The sequence below is a fragment of the Amblyomma mixtum genome, chromosome 4 (genome assembly GCF_055824585.1).
Source record: "Amblyomma mixtum isolate Tamu chromosome 4, ASM5582458v1, whole genome shotgun sequence".
In the NCBI taxonomy this organism is placed as follows: domain Eukaryota; kingdom Metazoa; phylum Arthropoda; class Arachnida; order Ixodida; family Ixodidae; genus Amblyomma; species Amblyomma mixtum.
The window spans coordinates 50,348,174-50,363,517 of NC_143015.1; the positions used below are offsets into that span (position 1 = coordinate 50,348,174).

Here is a 15,344-nt window from a genome sequence, read left to right on the forward strand (position 1 = left end):
CCCCTCATGCTTGTGAAATTATCGGCAGAGGGGGGGGGGGGGGGGAGGTGGCATTCCGGAACGCCGCCGAAATCCAAAACGGCGACGGCAAAATTTCCTGCCAGAAAAGAAAGAGCAGCACAGATTGATTTAAAATTTCGTTTATCATTCGGAACATGGACTTTTTTCAGTCCAGAGATTTGTTGCAGGCTGTCGATCTGGCTGTTCAATTTCAAAGTATCTATTCCTGTGGATTAAAACTTCAATACTACCTTGTCAAAATTTTATCCGAAGGCTCTCAATGTCAACTTCAAGTTCTGATTGTAAGTCATTTATCCTTTTGAACAGTTCGGCGCAGTTTAGCATTTTTGATGGTCAAACAAAAGAGTAAATCAATAGCAAATGAACAGTGTGTCCAGCAACAGCTACAGCCGACTGCATCAGATAAATGAAAGATCGTCTGTCACAAGAACTAACCTGGAAACGCAGAAAGATGCCTATAGCTGCTGCTCTCTTTGTTGCCGCTGAAGCTGTGATTGACAGATATATTGTACCACCCTTGGAATCACAACTTCAGTAAAACCATTACAGCAATTACAGCGTTTTTCAGGCTAGTTGTAATTTATTCTCTTAGAAATCTTTGGCAGCTTTTAAGCGTCCGAAGAACATATTTCTCACTCTTAACGACCATACTGCAAAAGAGCACTACTACTTTCAGAACGAACGTGTTTAACTTTGTTTGCACAAAACATAAGTGCATGGAAGCTTTATGACCAAGGCGAACGAGTGCATACAAAATCGTCCTTTTCCACTACAAGCTGGCAATTAATACGCACTGTCAGCTGACACATTCCTGCCCTTTCCTTTGCCGTTCAGCCCTCACTGTCGTAACATTGTGCTTTTTTATACTACTCTCATCCACGAGTCTGGTTACAAACAGCTGCGGAGCGATGGTCAACAGCTGTATCTGCTGTGCGCCGTGTGCGCCGCGTATGCGTTACCACAGAACATTGAAAAAAATCTCCTGTGTGTGACTGTGTTAGGGCAATGAGATCCGCTCTAATGATCTAGTCGACGAAACTATGGAAGTTGCTGGTTTTCTTCTTCATAACTGGTTTCATTGCTGGCGCAGTTTTGTGGTGCTCAGTTCACGTGAAGATCCCGTTGCGAACAGAATGCATGCATCAAATAATCCTTATGAATGACAGCTTGGGTCCAAAGGCCATTCCGAAACATTCAGCAATCAGTGCGAACGAGAATGCTTCCAGAGAATCCCACATTCCCTGGAATTCACGGAACTATCAACCACTGCGCAAGAACAGTTCAACTCGCGTCAACTTGCCCAACTGTTTCCAAGAAGGTACGGTTCCGGGACTTGCGAAAAAGATGTGCGTCTGCCGCAAGGGTTGGAATGGCGACGAGCGTTCCGTTCCAGACCCTGTGTGGTCGACCAGATGGTTTCAAGTCTGGTACTCCCAGGGGCTCATCAAGCGTCGCTCCAGACCACGTGTCATCATCAACGGCTTAGTTTTCAACCACGAACTGGACCTGCTAGAAATTCGAGTGAAGGAGCTGGGCGACGCTGTCGACTACTACGTGGTCTGCGAGTCCAACTCCACATTCTTCGGAACTGCCAAGACTCTGCACCTGCGGTCAAACCTGAGCGCCGGATTTCTGCCCGAACACGCGCACAAGATCTTGCCGCTGACAGTGGGCGTGTTTAATTACGGCGATGGAAATCCGTGGGCTCCCGAGAACTACTTTCGCAGATCCATCTGGCACAGAGGTCAGAGCATGCTAAAACACTTTCTGCGGGACGACGATCTTTTCATGATAGCCGATGCCGATGAAATACCCAGCCGTGACGTGCTACTCTTCTTGAAACACCATGACGGGTACGGGGAACCGGTGGCTGTGAGTCTGCGCTGGTTCCTGTACGGCTTCTTTTGGGAACAAAGAAAGCCAGTCGTCGTGGGCGGCGCTTGCATAGTGGCCTTTCTCCGCCACGTGTACGGAAACGACCCTCTGCGCCTAAGCAGAATGGACAACTATGAGAGCAGGAATCTTTCAAACACTGGAACACAGCAGCAGCGGTGGACGATTCAAGGAACGCCGCCCCGTTACGCTGGCTGGCACTGCTCCTGGTGCTTCGATACTCACGGTATACAGGTGAGTATGCTGTACTTGCTGGTGTACAGGTTGGCACCGTTCTATGCCATATTCTAAGGCGCGCCATTTCTAAGGCGCGCTGATTTTCGTCCATTTTGCTACTTTGACGAAGCCTGACTTTCTGCCAATAAGAGAACAGCAGAAAGCTGCTTACGCGCAGGAACGAGCCTGCGGCTGATATTTTTTTTTTTTGAAGAGTTCTCTCCAAAAAAGGTATGGCAAGAAAAGACCAGAAAAATACCTTCTGTGGCATTGTTTAATGCATAAGGGGACTGTAAAACGAGCGACGGACCTCCTGTTGTTACTACAGGATTTAAAAGATTTATACAGACCATTGGGTAGTTTTTAATGAAGAAACTGGAAATAAACTTAAGAGTCCACCCTAAAGGTTCAGTGAAGTAAAATACTTAGATACGTAGGTGTTTTTTTTTTCCTTTAGTGCAGCAATGCTTGATAAACCGATCTCAAGTATTATCGACATCCTATGAACTTTTTCATTCACTTCCATTGACGCTTGAAGTGCCGATCAGCAAAACTATTCGCTTCCTATATTAGAATGCTAGGTTTTTTGAAGGGCTGTCTTCTGGACGTATGATCCCCGGGGCAAATAAACCTCAATTTGAGCTCAGCTCGGCACGTCATGAACTTGTGTTAGGTTGAGTTAACGTCTGAATCACAAATGTATTGAACAATCCCCCTTCGCAAGCCATGGAACGCAGTTTTGATGAAAGGATACTTAATTTAGGGAAAGCAGGTGTATCCGGAGTCATCTTTAGTCTGGCCGGTTGATGAATTATATAGAAAAGTGAAAAATAACAAGACTGTGTATGGCTCGGTGGACGGTAAACAGAAGCAGAGACTAATACCCTGACAGCACAGGCTACCGCACAAGTTGAAGCGGATGGGTTAAGCACTCACTTCGCACAAAGTTGTGGACGCCGTGTAAGATCCGTCAAATGTCTGGGGAATACCAGTTTTTCAGCAAACACAAGACTCCTGTTGTACCCGGGAAAGCAAGCATGGTGCGTCATATAACTTTATGCTTTGGGAAATGTTACATCGATCTAAGGGACCAGTGCCTATATTACCGGCTTCGTGAGCACAAAAATTACGTTGACAACCTGCGCGAAAAGCAGTTAACTGTACAAGAAAGCGGTGAGGGGCTTGGTGGTACGATATTATAAAAACCTAAAACTCTGCAAAGAAAAACAGGACAAGAGAGCATACTAACTCACACTAACAACCGGCTTACTGCCCCACTGCCAGCTTCCTTAAAGCTGAGGCTCAGCCTGACGAACCTTTATTGGGCATAAGCGTAGGGGATTAAGGCAAGGTAGCTAGCGTGCCGCAGGCTGTGGAGACCTTTGGCGACGCCGGCCCATTGAACGGCTTTAGACTTAATGCCATAGTCATCGCTGAATTTCAGCTTATTTCACGCTTCATTGGAGGGATCAGGCGAGTTCTGGGGGAGGCTTACGAATTTGGCACGCCCAGATCATATGGTCGAAGTTATCTTTCTCACCACAAAAGCAGCACGACGGATTGATATCTTTATTAATGAATTTAGATACGTAGTTTGGGTTGGGGAGACTCCACGTCTGTAGTTGTCTCCACATGACCTGTTGTTTTCTGGTCAATGTGCAAGCGCACCAACCGCACAAACGCTAAAAACGTAACTACGTCGCAATCCCAAGAAATTCCAACTCGTTGCGGTACAGGCGGATAGACGCCACGCTGACACTAGCCACACCAATAAATTTGTGCCTTGCAGATCGAAAGTAATCTATGAGCTTCCGCAGAGTAAAAAATATACCGGCACCGAAGTTTCTACAAACATAGTCGGGTTTATATTCAACTCAATAAAAAAATTCTTTGCCTGCTTTCGGAAAGCCTTCAGAGAACTTTTCCATGATGCCCAACAATTCAGAATAAACGTTTAGCTGCTTAAGGATAAACCAACTGAACAATTGCTTTCCATAGTTAGTCCTTCGTTTAGATTTTATGAAAACAGTTTTCCTAAATTCGTAATGCGGCTCATGCGTCATACACTTCCGTATGAATAGTTGTGGATCCCTTTCCAAACTAAAGAGGCAGTCTCTGACAAACGCCACTTATCCAAAGATTCAACGTCCAAAATTCTATTTAGCATAAATATATAGATATTGGGTCACGTACCGGTATGTTTCAATGAAGCGGACACCATTCTTTTTAAATAAATATAGGCTTTCCATGTTTGACCTACCAGTAGTGCCCCATGCAAGCAAAGAGTAATGAAGCAGCGAGTGAACGGTATTGGAGTCGAGCTCGTAAATAACGAGGTAACAGTAGACGCAACGTGTTAAACACATCAATGCACTGCGTAACATTGCGCTTAATAAAGTGAACATAACATAACATAACAAGAGGAGCGAAGGTTTTCGTGAAACCGGACGCTCAAAAATTTGATATCTGAAACTCATTCTAGCGGTCGCGATTAATGTGTCACCTCATTAGTCATATAAAATGGTCTGCAAAAACAGAAATGCAAACAATGTACTTTGTTTTGCCAACATTTCACATAAGTTCATTTGCAACAAGCCAGTCAGATAGATTTCCAAGCCATAAATTTATACAGGAATTAAGGAACCTAAATTATCTGCAGAACAAAATAAACTACTATCGTCAGCAGAAAGGATAACGGCGACGAGCGTAACTAGGTGCCACTGTGCCCTAAGCACATGTTACCTTAAGAGGGCCTCGGCTCTCTCCTCAGTAGTTTTCAACTGGGACATGTGCCACCCGCTTTTTCGGCGCCCCGACAAAGCCTTGCATCTTGCTGCATGGGGGATGCTCTTGAAATGTACCCTGTCGGGTCGTATTCACTAAATATCTATTCCTTTTCCATTATTATGGGTCTTCTGCTTTTTATTGAGGCTCTCTTTGACGTAGGGCGTCAAAGAACAAATCAAGTGGTCGTGACAAAAATACAAGCATGATTAAACTTGCTTATGCAATACACACCATCTTAGGAAACCGGAAAATGCGTCCCATCCACAGCAAGTTCCATAGCCCCTTCCTGCACTGAAACTATCCGCAGGAGACGTCGCACTGCCTGAAAAGAAATTTTTCTGCTGCTGCACGCGTGCTTTAATTCCTCTACATGGATAAAACCTTCCCAGCGATTTAACTCGCCGTGAGGAGGTGGCGTTGAGGAGAATCCGGGTGGGTGCGGCGCGGACGCCTGCTGTCAGGGCCTCCTGGACATCACAGACCCACCTTCTGAACTGCCCCTTCTAGCCCTCTCTGCTACACAGGCGGCGTTAGGTCACTTTATGCTAACTTGCACTCGACTTCGGAAGGCACGCAAGCGACACCTTGGCAATCACGGTTGCCACCGTGCAGACCACCTGACACTTGAATGAGGACTCATGGACCCCGATACAAGGCCATGCTGCCATTTGTAGTCGACATCGGCTTGCACATGTACATATACCTCTCTTATGCCGAAGGACATATTTGAGCAAAAAAATAACTTATATAATATATTATAATACTTATATAATAGATGGGCTCGAGAGCCCATGGCCGACTGGCGGACCGGAGCGAACGCCTAAAAATGGGGGAAAGGAGAAGTTTCACATGCCTAATGACCTTTATCTCCGCTTATCTTGTCCCGGACAGAGATACTGGAAGTCACTTGTGTAAGGAATTGGGGCAGCATATTGTGCACGACTTAGCCCAACTTGGTGAGGCGGCAGGAGGCCGGCTAGCGGTGGTGCCGTTACCAGATCGGATGTGCCTGTGATTGGCCATTTGCTTTCCCACCTGATTTGCATCGTCACTTACACGTTATGGCCGAATGAAAAAGAAAATAGCGTAGATCATTAGAGAACAGAGCCCGTTTTGCAATTTTTACCAATAAAGCCTGTTTGTGCACCTACTTTTGTCGAGCGGACGCGAAACTGCATGGCAGCGCCGCGTACGGCGCAGGACGCTGTTTAGGCCCTTTTTTTTTCCTCAAAGCAAAGTTGCGGTAATACTCAGATCTGACCAAGCGCTCCACACACCGAACCTCCTGGCCCGAGTGTCAGCATAAATTAGGGGCGGCGGCAAACATAGCTTCTTTCTAGTCGAGTTGCGCTGGCCACCCACGGACATTGTTGGCAGCCGGCTTCAAAACAGACGTTGCAAATCCCATTTGGATCGAGCTAGGGCCTAGCGCCAGCTGCGCGTCAGTGCTTACAGGCTGAGAGGGCGGGGACCGGGCTGCGAAGCGGACGCTGCGGCTATCTGACTGGAATGCTGTGTTAGCAGAGTGTGTGACAAGACTGGCGAGAAGGTAGGTAAGGTTTATTCTCGGTCATAGACCGCCACGTCTCTGTTATAACAATAATTTGGAGGCGACACGACTCGAACTTCGCCCATATACCCGGAATCGGGCATTCTAGACTTTGCATTCATAGGTCCCTGGGAGTCTGCATAGCACTCCTGACGCAGTGGTTAAGCGATGGTCCTGCGATGGAAGGTGCTGCCGTCCATGGGGCTTGTGCCAGCCAGGTCGCTCTACCTGGTTCAACTTCTCGAGACCAATTATAAATTTCACTGCCACCTTCCACGGTGGTTATTTTTCTCGCAATCTGGTGGGCAGGTTGTGACGGAGCCACAAGGTCCGGTGCATTAGGTTGCCCCGCCACATGTTCTGCACAACGGCAGCCTTAACGCAATAACCTTAAAATGTGAATACCCTGGGTGAAGTTCTTTCCTGCCAATCACTGTCCTCCTCTTTTCTCCTCCGAACACTGCCACGCTGCCTGCATGAATCCCCAAAGCACCTGCCTACTCGTTCAATGCCCGCGGGTAACGACGCTAAAGCAGAGAAGACGGGTGGCATCAGAGGCACAGTCCTACGCAAATCTTGCCGCGCGTTGACCCTGCTTTCGAGAGGAGCAGTGCATAATAATGAATGTGATTTTGCAAGGGAACAATTAGTTTTTTTTCGAAGTTACTGTCAGAAGGAAATAATTACTTTACTAATTTACTAGACCACGAAAATAACTCATTACATTACACAAACTTTAAAAGAATCAAATTACCGTGATTAAATTAAACTGATTAAATTACTTCGTTGTATGTTGGTCCCTACTTGCTAGATAACCTCTCTTTTAAGAACTAGATACTTTGTCTTTGCCTAACGGAAACAGAAATTATCCGCGTTGACTCTGCTTAGGTATAATCTTTATGGTTGCTGGCAGATCGCTCTGCCAGCAGCTGAAAAAAATCATGATGTTTGGTCACGCTGCAAAACTAGAAACCTAAATGGCTTACATTTTTACCACTGGTTTGTTTGCATGAGCCAAAAAAAGAGCACATTTTTATGACATTACTGCACGAATGTCGTAATTCTTGACCGTTAGTGTGTTCCAGGTTTAAGTGTCAATTTTATTTTCAAGACTAACTGTAAAGAGCGCCTAAGTCACAAAAAGACAATAGGAGTGAGTTGGGGAGAGGTCTTTGTCCTGCAGCAGGCGGACTTAGGCTGGTGGCGACAATGAAAAACAGCCTATTGTAACATTTAGTACAGATAGCATATCTGCTGTGCAGTTATTTTAATACAAGGATTCCAACACACTAACTCCCGTTATTACATAGCTGTACACAAATACATTGACCGAAATTTATTGGCCTATTCATCAACGCATCGGGCCCATCTTTTCTCTCTGGGGCGTCTCGAGCCTTGCCACTTCAGTGTCCTGCACCGCGTGCTACGGCATCGACAGTCCCATTGTCTCGGGATCACAAGAATTCATGCATCCATGGCTCAGGAGAACGCATTAAAATACGAAGGCATTACTGGTTACGTTACGAGAAACGCCGGCGGCATGTCTCTCTCTCTTTCTCGCTCTCTCCCTCTCTCTCTCTGTGTGCGTGCGTGCGTGCGTGTGTGTGTGTGTGTGTGTGTGTGTGTGTATGTGTGTGTGCGTGTGTGTGTGTGTGTGAGGCAGTTCTCTCAGAGAAAATCTCAATAATGACAAGCAAAACCTGGTGACGTCATCAAGCGGTCGCATGACGCACACAGGTTGCTGGCCGATTTTCACGTCACAGGGTTTTCATAACAAAAATTGTAACGCAACTATTTTTAGTACAGCGTAGCGGGTGGTGTCATATGATTTCTTGTTGCGTATAGCTTGCATGCGCTAGTCAAATTGGAGGCTAGCTTGAGACAAGGATGCGAACCGACAACTTATGCACCGTCAGTTGAATGCCTTCTGACAGTTTCGTATCAAAATGTGATGCAACCCTTCGTCGTAAAACTGCTCTGGGTGTTGTAACATGTACGGGTGTGTGAGTGGGTGGTGTCACGCATCGTTCGACCGGAACGAAGCAGACGGTCGAGCTCATGCTTGCGATTTCGTACTCAGGTTTTGTTGTGGCAGGTTGAGCGCTTTCGCATTCCGATCTTTAAGCAGCCATAAGCGTCTTTTCCAGATTGTTACCTACTGTATGACTTCAGAAAAACCTATCAAAATTACTGGCTCTCATAGCCAGGCTGCGCTGATATCCGAGCGATCTAAGGCATCAGAAAAAGTGGCTAAAAAGCTGCTGTATTGGTACACGCGTTGTGTCAAAATTCGCCCAGGGCTGAGCTTCTTCTAAGCGCTCTTTTTCTGGTGGCTAATGTCTTCACAGAAAGATTTGAAAGTGTTTTAAGTCCTCCATGGTTTCCTGGCTGTACTGGCCTGAATCTTCCAATAATTTGACCTACAAGCATTTCATGAAATTTATGGTCTACATCGGCGATTTTTCTTCTTTCAGGCAATTTGAGACATAAAATATTCCGAAGCGGGCACTTCTATTGTGTTTCAGTAAAATTTGACACCTAAGTTGTCTCCCTTTTTCCAGATTTACAAAGATTTGAAATGTTCTACAGGATTAAATGTTTTCAAAAAGAAATTTTTGGGTCTGAGTGACAGAATTTTTCATTACGGCATAAATGATCACTGTAAAAATTTCGTTTTGTATTACTGCTCGGGAAGATTTTACGATAGTTAAGGACTACTGAAGTGGCGCTGTAAAATTAGAATGCGTCTTCTCTATGAATATACGAGAGCCCTAGAGACGTTCATATCAATACATTGGGAGACCAATCATTCTGCACGCATATATTTTTGGTTGTGTCAGTTTACTAGTTTAGAGGGGTTCAATTTTTTTGTCGTTCTGTAATCAGACGTGCAATAACAGTTACGGATTAACTGTCATGTTAGGTAACAAAAAATGCCAGGGAGAAACATAAACGAACCATAAGTTTTCATACTCATTTAGCGCTTTCGGCAGGTATCCGGCCAGCAAAACCTTTTTGGCCACCAGCAGACTAAATTAAAAAAACCAAAACCTCTTGCTACTTTCTTTGAACTTCTTTTCTCCAAGGTGTTCATTTTGTAGTTTTTTTCAATTTCTGTGGTAACAACACAATATCGCGCTAATTTACTTATGTATATTGCAAATTAGAGCTCACATTTGCGCTTCGAAGGAAATTGACTAATTACTTTCGTTTTTTCATCCTTTCGCGCTGTATGAAGCCATCGCCAAATTATTTTCGTGTCTCCTGCAGTAGAAATATGTAATTTGGTCCCTTATGAAGTTTACAAAAGCCATAACTGCGGGGTCTAAAAGGAGGTGGAGATGGCGCCGCAAAGGTCGGGGCTAAGTTTCAACATCTTGCAGAAGCGTCGGGGCTTCCTTTCATCATTCAGTAGTAACGATCTCTTCTACCACCGTTAGCTTTAAGTCATCATGCTCTGTCTTTTATGGGGTGCTGCTTTTTATGGCGCTCCCCAGCGAGACGAAGTTTTCAAACGGCATAAAATAGTTGGTAAATCCCACGTGTAATCGCGTGCTACGTTTCTGTACGGCTATGAAAGTTTTCGTGTTTCTTTCTTTGCCGTCGGATGGGTTTTCTCAAGCGCACATCCTCCCTTTTAGGCAGTGCCTTTGTTGAGGGCTTTATGTAATAGAAACCAAAACCGTTCTCCGTCTAACGATCAAGCTTCTTCCTTCTGCTCATCTTTAACTTCAGAACGCAAAGAGATAGCCTGAAATGTATATGATGACTCCATTAAATCATGTTCAAAAGTATAACAGATAGAAGCTATTAGAAAAGCGTACCCTACGCACATTTTCTCGCAACTTCTAACACATAACCTTTCTAAGACTGCCTATAACTTGAAAGGGTACTCTCCAGTGTCCAACGTAATCCAATTTCTAAGCCTAAAAGTTGCGAAAGCGAACTCACTCCACCATCTCACAATCTCTCCACAGAGCGGCAGTCTCTCTTTAAACAAGCCATAGCTGTTGTTGCATCATAAAACCAACCGAGCGTTCCTTTACATAACATTTCTCTCTTCCCTGTCTTCACATTTCTGCTAGTCTGAGAATACGAAATAATACTTGAGCAAAAAAGAAATTGAAAAGTGACCGGAAGGAGCTTCAATACTCCCGTAACCTAAAGCATGTCAGTTTTAGAGCCTCAACATGCTTCCACTTAGAAACACGTCCGACTAAGTATCTTTCTTAGTTTATTTCACTCACATATCATGACAGCGTCATTCGGGGTACCTGCAGGTGAACTGATCTCGGTGTTGTACATTATCTACGAAACAAGATCAGAAAGGGCTAAAATACGTATGCACAAACTCTTGAAACAGTTAGGTCCCAACCCTGTACAAATATTACAAAAATTAGAGGTGTAATTTACGGCAGAATCGAAAGAGACTTGACCGCATTCTCACGGTTGCACCTTTATAAGCTATGAACTTGCACTATTTATGCCGTACTCTTGGCTGCCCTCTAACCACGCAACACCTGCGATACGCAGTCTGCGAAACACCAGCTAGTGCAGTTATACAATAAGTATCCAGCTCTAATTTAGCGTTTTTTAAAAAAGTGCGTAGTAAACTTATTTGAAAGGAACATGAGGTTATTCATTTTAAACTACAACCAACTTTCACTATTGCACGCTGCGGACTTATACGTTGCTGGAAACGTCGTTTTAAGCATGAAATGATTTTAGCTCCCGTTGTCGGCAGTGTGGTGACGTCACACAGAGACCGAGAGTCAACATCCGTGCACTGAGTTCCACTCATCCGGGCACTGAACCGAGAACATCCGGGCACCGTACGTGATTTAACGAGACTCTCTAAGCCCTCCTACAGGACCGGCATGAGAGCGCCGGTAGTTTCGCGCAGAACGGGTGGTGGGATTCCCCCCTTCCTCTACGGTGTGCTTCGGCTGTCCACCGAGATAACAGAGACTGCCCCATTTCCTTTCCTCAAAAAGCGTTGCGTTCAAAGGGCAAGACATCACACCGAACGGGTGGTGGCGTTCCTCCCTTCCTGTACAGTGCGGTTCGGATGTCCACCGAGATGACAGATAATTACTGTACCCTTTCTTTTCCTAAAAGCCTTGCGTTCAAAGGGCAAGGCATCGCGCCGAACGGTTGGTTGCGTTCCTTGGGCTGCCTGGCAGCGCTAAAACACGCTCCTTGATCCCCTCGAATGCCCCCATAATGACCGGTAATACTCGCCTTGGATCTTAAAGCGGCATTTGACAATCTAACACACGAGATCATACTCACTAACCTAAGCCAGACCGACTGTGGTCTCAACACATTCCGATACATCAGCCAATTTTTAATGGATCGTCTGTCCTACATCTGAATACAAGATACAGAGCACGATCCCTACCTACTCGGCACGCGGGGAACCACCCAAGAGGCGGTACTTTCCCCGCTGCTCTTCAATCTGGCTATCATGCACCTGCCGGCACAGCTGGGGGGTGTTTCCGGCGTGCAGCACGCCCTATACGCCGATGACATCACCCTGTGGGCCACGCAGAGTTGCACAGGGGACATTGGAACCAGCCTGCAAACAGCGGCGACGACAGTAGACCGCTACGCCCATCGCTGCGGTCTTCAATGTTCCCCTCAAAAATCGGAATTTGTGCACCTCCACCCCTCACAGAAGTGCACAACTAAAATCTCTCTTTCTCTTGAGAGTGGTTCCATACGCGAAAGTGACGAGATACGGGTACTAGGACTCTACATCCAAAAACACAGGCGGCCGGACAATACATTGGCCAAACTCAGTAAGGTAGGGGACCAGGTGGGCCGCATAATCCGCCGGGTTTCCAACAAACGCGGGGGGTTAGGAAGTAAGGATGCCTTGCGGCTGGCAAACGCCTTTGTAACCTGTCGAATTCTCTATTCGACTCCTTATCTCCACCTACGGAAACAAGAGGAGGACGCCCTTGAGGTCATCCCTGGCAAAATTGTTAAACGTGCCCTTGAAATCCCCATCACAACTTCAAACAGCTGGCTTATGGCCCTTGGGGTAGTGAATACTTTCCGGGAGCTGCGGGAGGCGCACCTTACAAACCAGTACACGCGCTTGTCGCTAACGGAGTCGGATCGCCGCCTTCTTGCTCGACTCCATATCCAACAAACCCCTCCCATGAAAGACAGGTTTAGCATCCCAGAACTGTGCAGACGTGCCCTCCACGTGCGGCCTCTTCCAGCAAACATGTCACACGAAGACCATAATGGTCGGCGCCTGGCACGAGCGGAAGCGCTAGCCCGACATTATGGCAACAAAACAGGTGTATACTACGTGGACGCCTCCGGTCCTCACCACGGGGGATGGTACACGGTCGCGGTGGTTCGCAACAGCAACACAGTTAACGGCCTCACCTTCCGAGCCAGCAGTGTAACACAAGCAGAAGAGGTCGCGATTGCTCTCGCGGCCTCACATTCCGATTCAAAATACATAATCACCGACTCGCGAGGGGCCTGTCGGAACGTCGAACAAGGCTTCACTCCCTTCCTAGCATATCGAATCTACCAAAATTGCATACGGGATACGGACCCCACACACCGTTACCTTATATGGGCCCCTGCTCATCAGGGGTTGGCAGGAAACGAGGCAGCAGACGCAGCCGCCGGCGCGCTCTCTCACCGGGATGTTTTCTCCTCCCCATCCGATCAGGAACCCGATTTTAATCCCGTCTATACATTCAAAGATATTACAACTTATTATCAAAATTGTCATCGCCTTTACCCCAGCCCATGTAAAGGCCTGAAGAAGGCGGATGAGCGGCTCCTTTTCCGCATTCTCACCAATACATTGCTGTGCGCGGCAGCGCTAAAACATTTTGACCCCTCCTTTAGCGGCAGCTGCCCGCACTGTAGTGCGGTGTCTTCTGACACTTATCACATGGTGTGGGCCTGCCCCTCCAACCCTGCTATTCCCCCCATCCCCAACCCGGTAGGACTGGAAGGCGACCCTGCTCGGCTGCCAAGACCTACAGGCCTAACAAGCCTTAGTCGGGCGTTTCCGGGCGGCGGCCACCGCCACTGGGGTCCCATACTAGGGACTTCCACCTAGTGTTTTTAGGGATCGGTCTCTTACGGGCTGATCCAAACATACCTCCTGCTCATTCTTAATAAATGTTTTCACCACCACCTAAAACAAGCTGTCGCGCTCCACTCCTAAAGGCGAAGCTTAAGCGTCATTAATTATCAGTTAATTAGGATTTAGTCATTAATAAGTAATTTTAGTCACTAATTAGTAATTTTCCATTATATCGTCATCAATTATGTGTGGCGTAATCAAGTGGTGACGTAACCAGTGTCACATAGGCAAAGTGGTGCTGAAAACGCTTTCTCCTCTACGCACTTCAGAGAGTTTCAAACGCGCTGCATATACATTCTTGTCACGCCTGTGTCTCGTCGTGTCCGCGTACGCTTCTGCATATCGTCCTGAATTTCAATCCCTCCACCGTCACAGCTGCTTAAGGCGAGCAATAGAGCCTGATGAAAGGGGAGGTAGGAAGCGTCTTGCGGAAAGCGACCGCTTTGCGAGTGATACGTCACAGCAGAAGACTGCTCGCCCTTCCGACAACGCCATGATTATGCGGCCGGTCCGGAAAGCGACAAGGCCGCCACTGTGCGCGTACTATTGCAGGCGACCGCTTCGACACAACGAGAAGAGTGTGGTGTGGTGTGTTGAACACTAGACCTATTTCAAGATATTGACTAGTACTACATACAACCAATGCGTTATGCCTGTAAACATTTAATGCTTACTCTAATGTCGGTTACGGGAGAGGCAGAGATTTTTTTTTTGTTCATGCCTTCTAACGGTATTTTTGTTTCACTGTTTTCTAATAGTTTCAGCCTAGAAGACGCTCGAATGAATATATGTTCTACCGTTTTTGGTGGATCGGAGCTGCAAATTGTGCTTATTTGTCTTAATTTATATGTTTCCTGCTTTTTCGTGTTACCTCTTATTGTGTGGGAAATTGCTTCCAGTTTTACCCTTCCCCATAGTGTGAACGAGGTTAAAGCCTCCCTTTCTCGAACCTCGTGTGCATACTGTAAAGTTTAATTTAATGTCTGATATAATTTGAGACTTCTAACCAAGCCCTTCCATTGCTATGAAATAATCATCCTGATAAGTGTGCTTTCAATTTGAGATTTATATTACAAATGTAATTTTTGAACAAATATGCCGTCATTTCATGAACTTCTGTTCAAAAGTCGTTCATGCGGTGCTGCATGTGATCATGCAGGTAAAACTGGCGGCGGCGCAAAGGGATGACGGGATACGGTGGGGCGACTTCGCAGAGAAGAGAGACCCCTCCTACATCGAATCCTTGCGCAAGAGTGGAAGATACTTCGACAATAGCCCGCCACTTTTCAGCTGTGATTCTTACGAGGCGGCCCCGGCGTACGTCAGGAAGAACGTCGAGCGCTTCCGATATCTCATGACTGTATAAATGCTCGAACGAATTCTGGTTTTAGAACGTGATTCTAGAGATCTTCGCAAAGTGCTGAGGTACAGGTGGGTCTCGGAACGACTCCGGGCTTTCCTTGTAACGAGTAGCATGTGAGCTCTGCCGCTACAAATCCGCTTTTCGAAGTGTTTCATGTATTGCTTTCCTAGTCTCCTGCTTGTTTTCCAACAACAGATATGCTTAATATCTACAGATAGCTTAATAACTTAATATTCACTGTTTAAGACCTGCGTCTGGTACCTCATCAACAAAAAAACTGCCAATGTTTACCTTAGCTGCCTGCTGGGGCAGCCTTTTAATGTATTGCTTGCATTGAAATGTAGGCCTTCGACATGGCTGATTATCGCTATTGTCCGGTTAACGCTTTCTCT

General features: G+C 46.3%; 1 protein-coding gene across 1 annotated transcript; it reads left to right on the forward strand.

Annotated features, from left to right (window-relative positions):
- The first annotated feature begins 1,365 nt into the window (after positions 1-1,365).
- On the forward strand, positions 1,366-14,955 carry LOC149346469 (beta-1,4-mannosyl-glycoprotein 4-beta-N-acetylglucosaminyltransferase-like). The gene is made up of 2 exons (XM_089585398.1): positions 1,366-2,148; positions 14,749-14,955. The coding sequence occupies exons 1-2, from the start codon at positions 1,366-1,368 to the stop codon at positions 14,953-14,955; spliced, it is 990 nt and encodes a 329-aa protein (XP_089441524.1).
- The last annotated feature ends 389 nt before the right edge of the window (positions 14,956-15,344 follow it).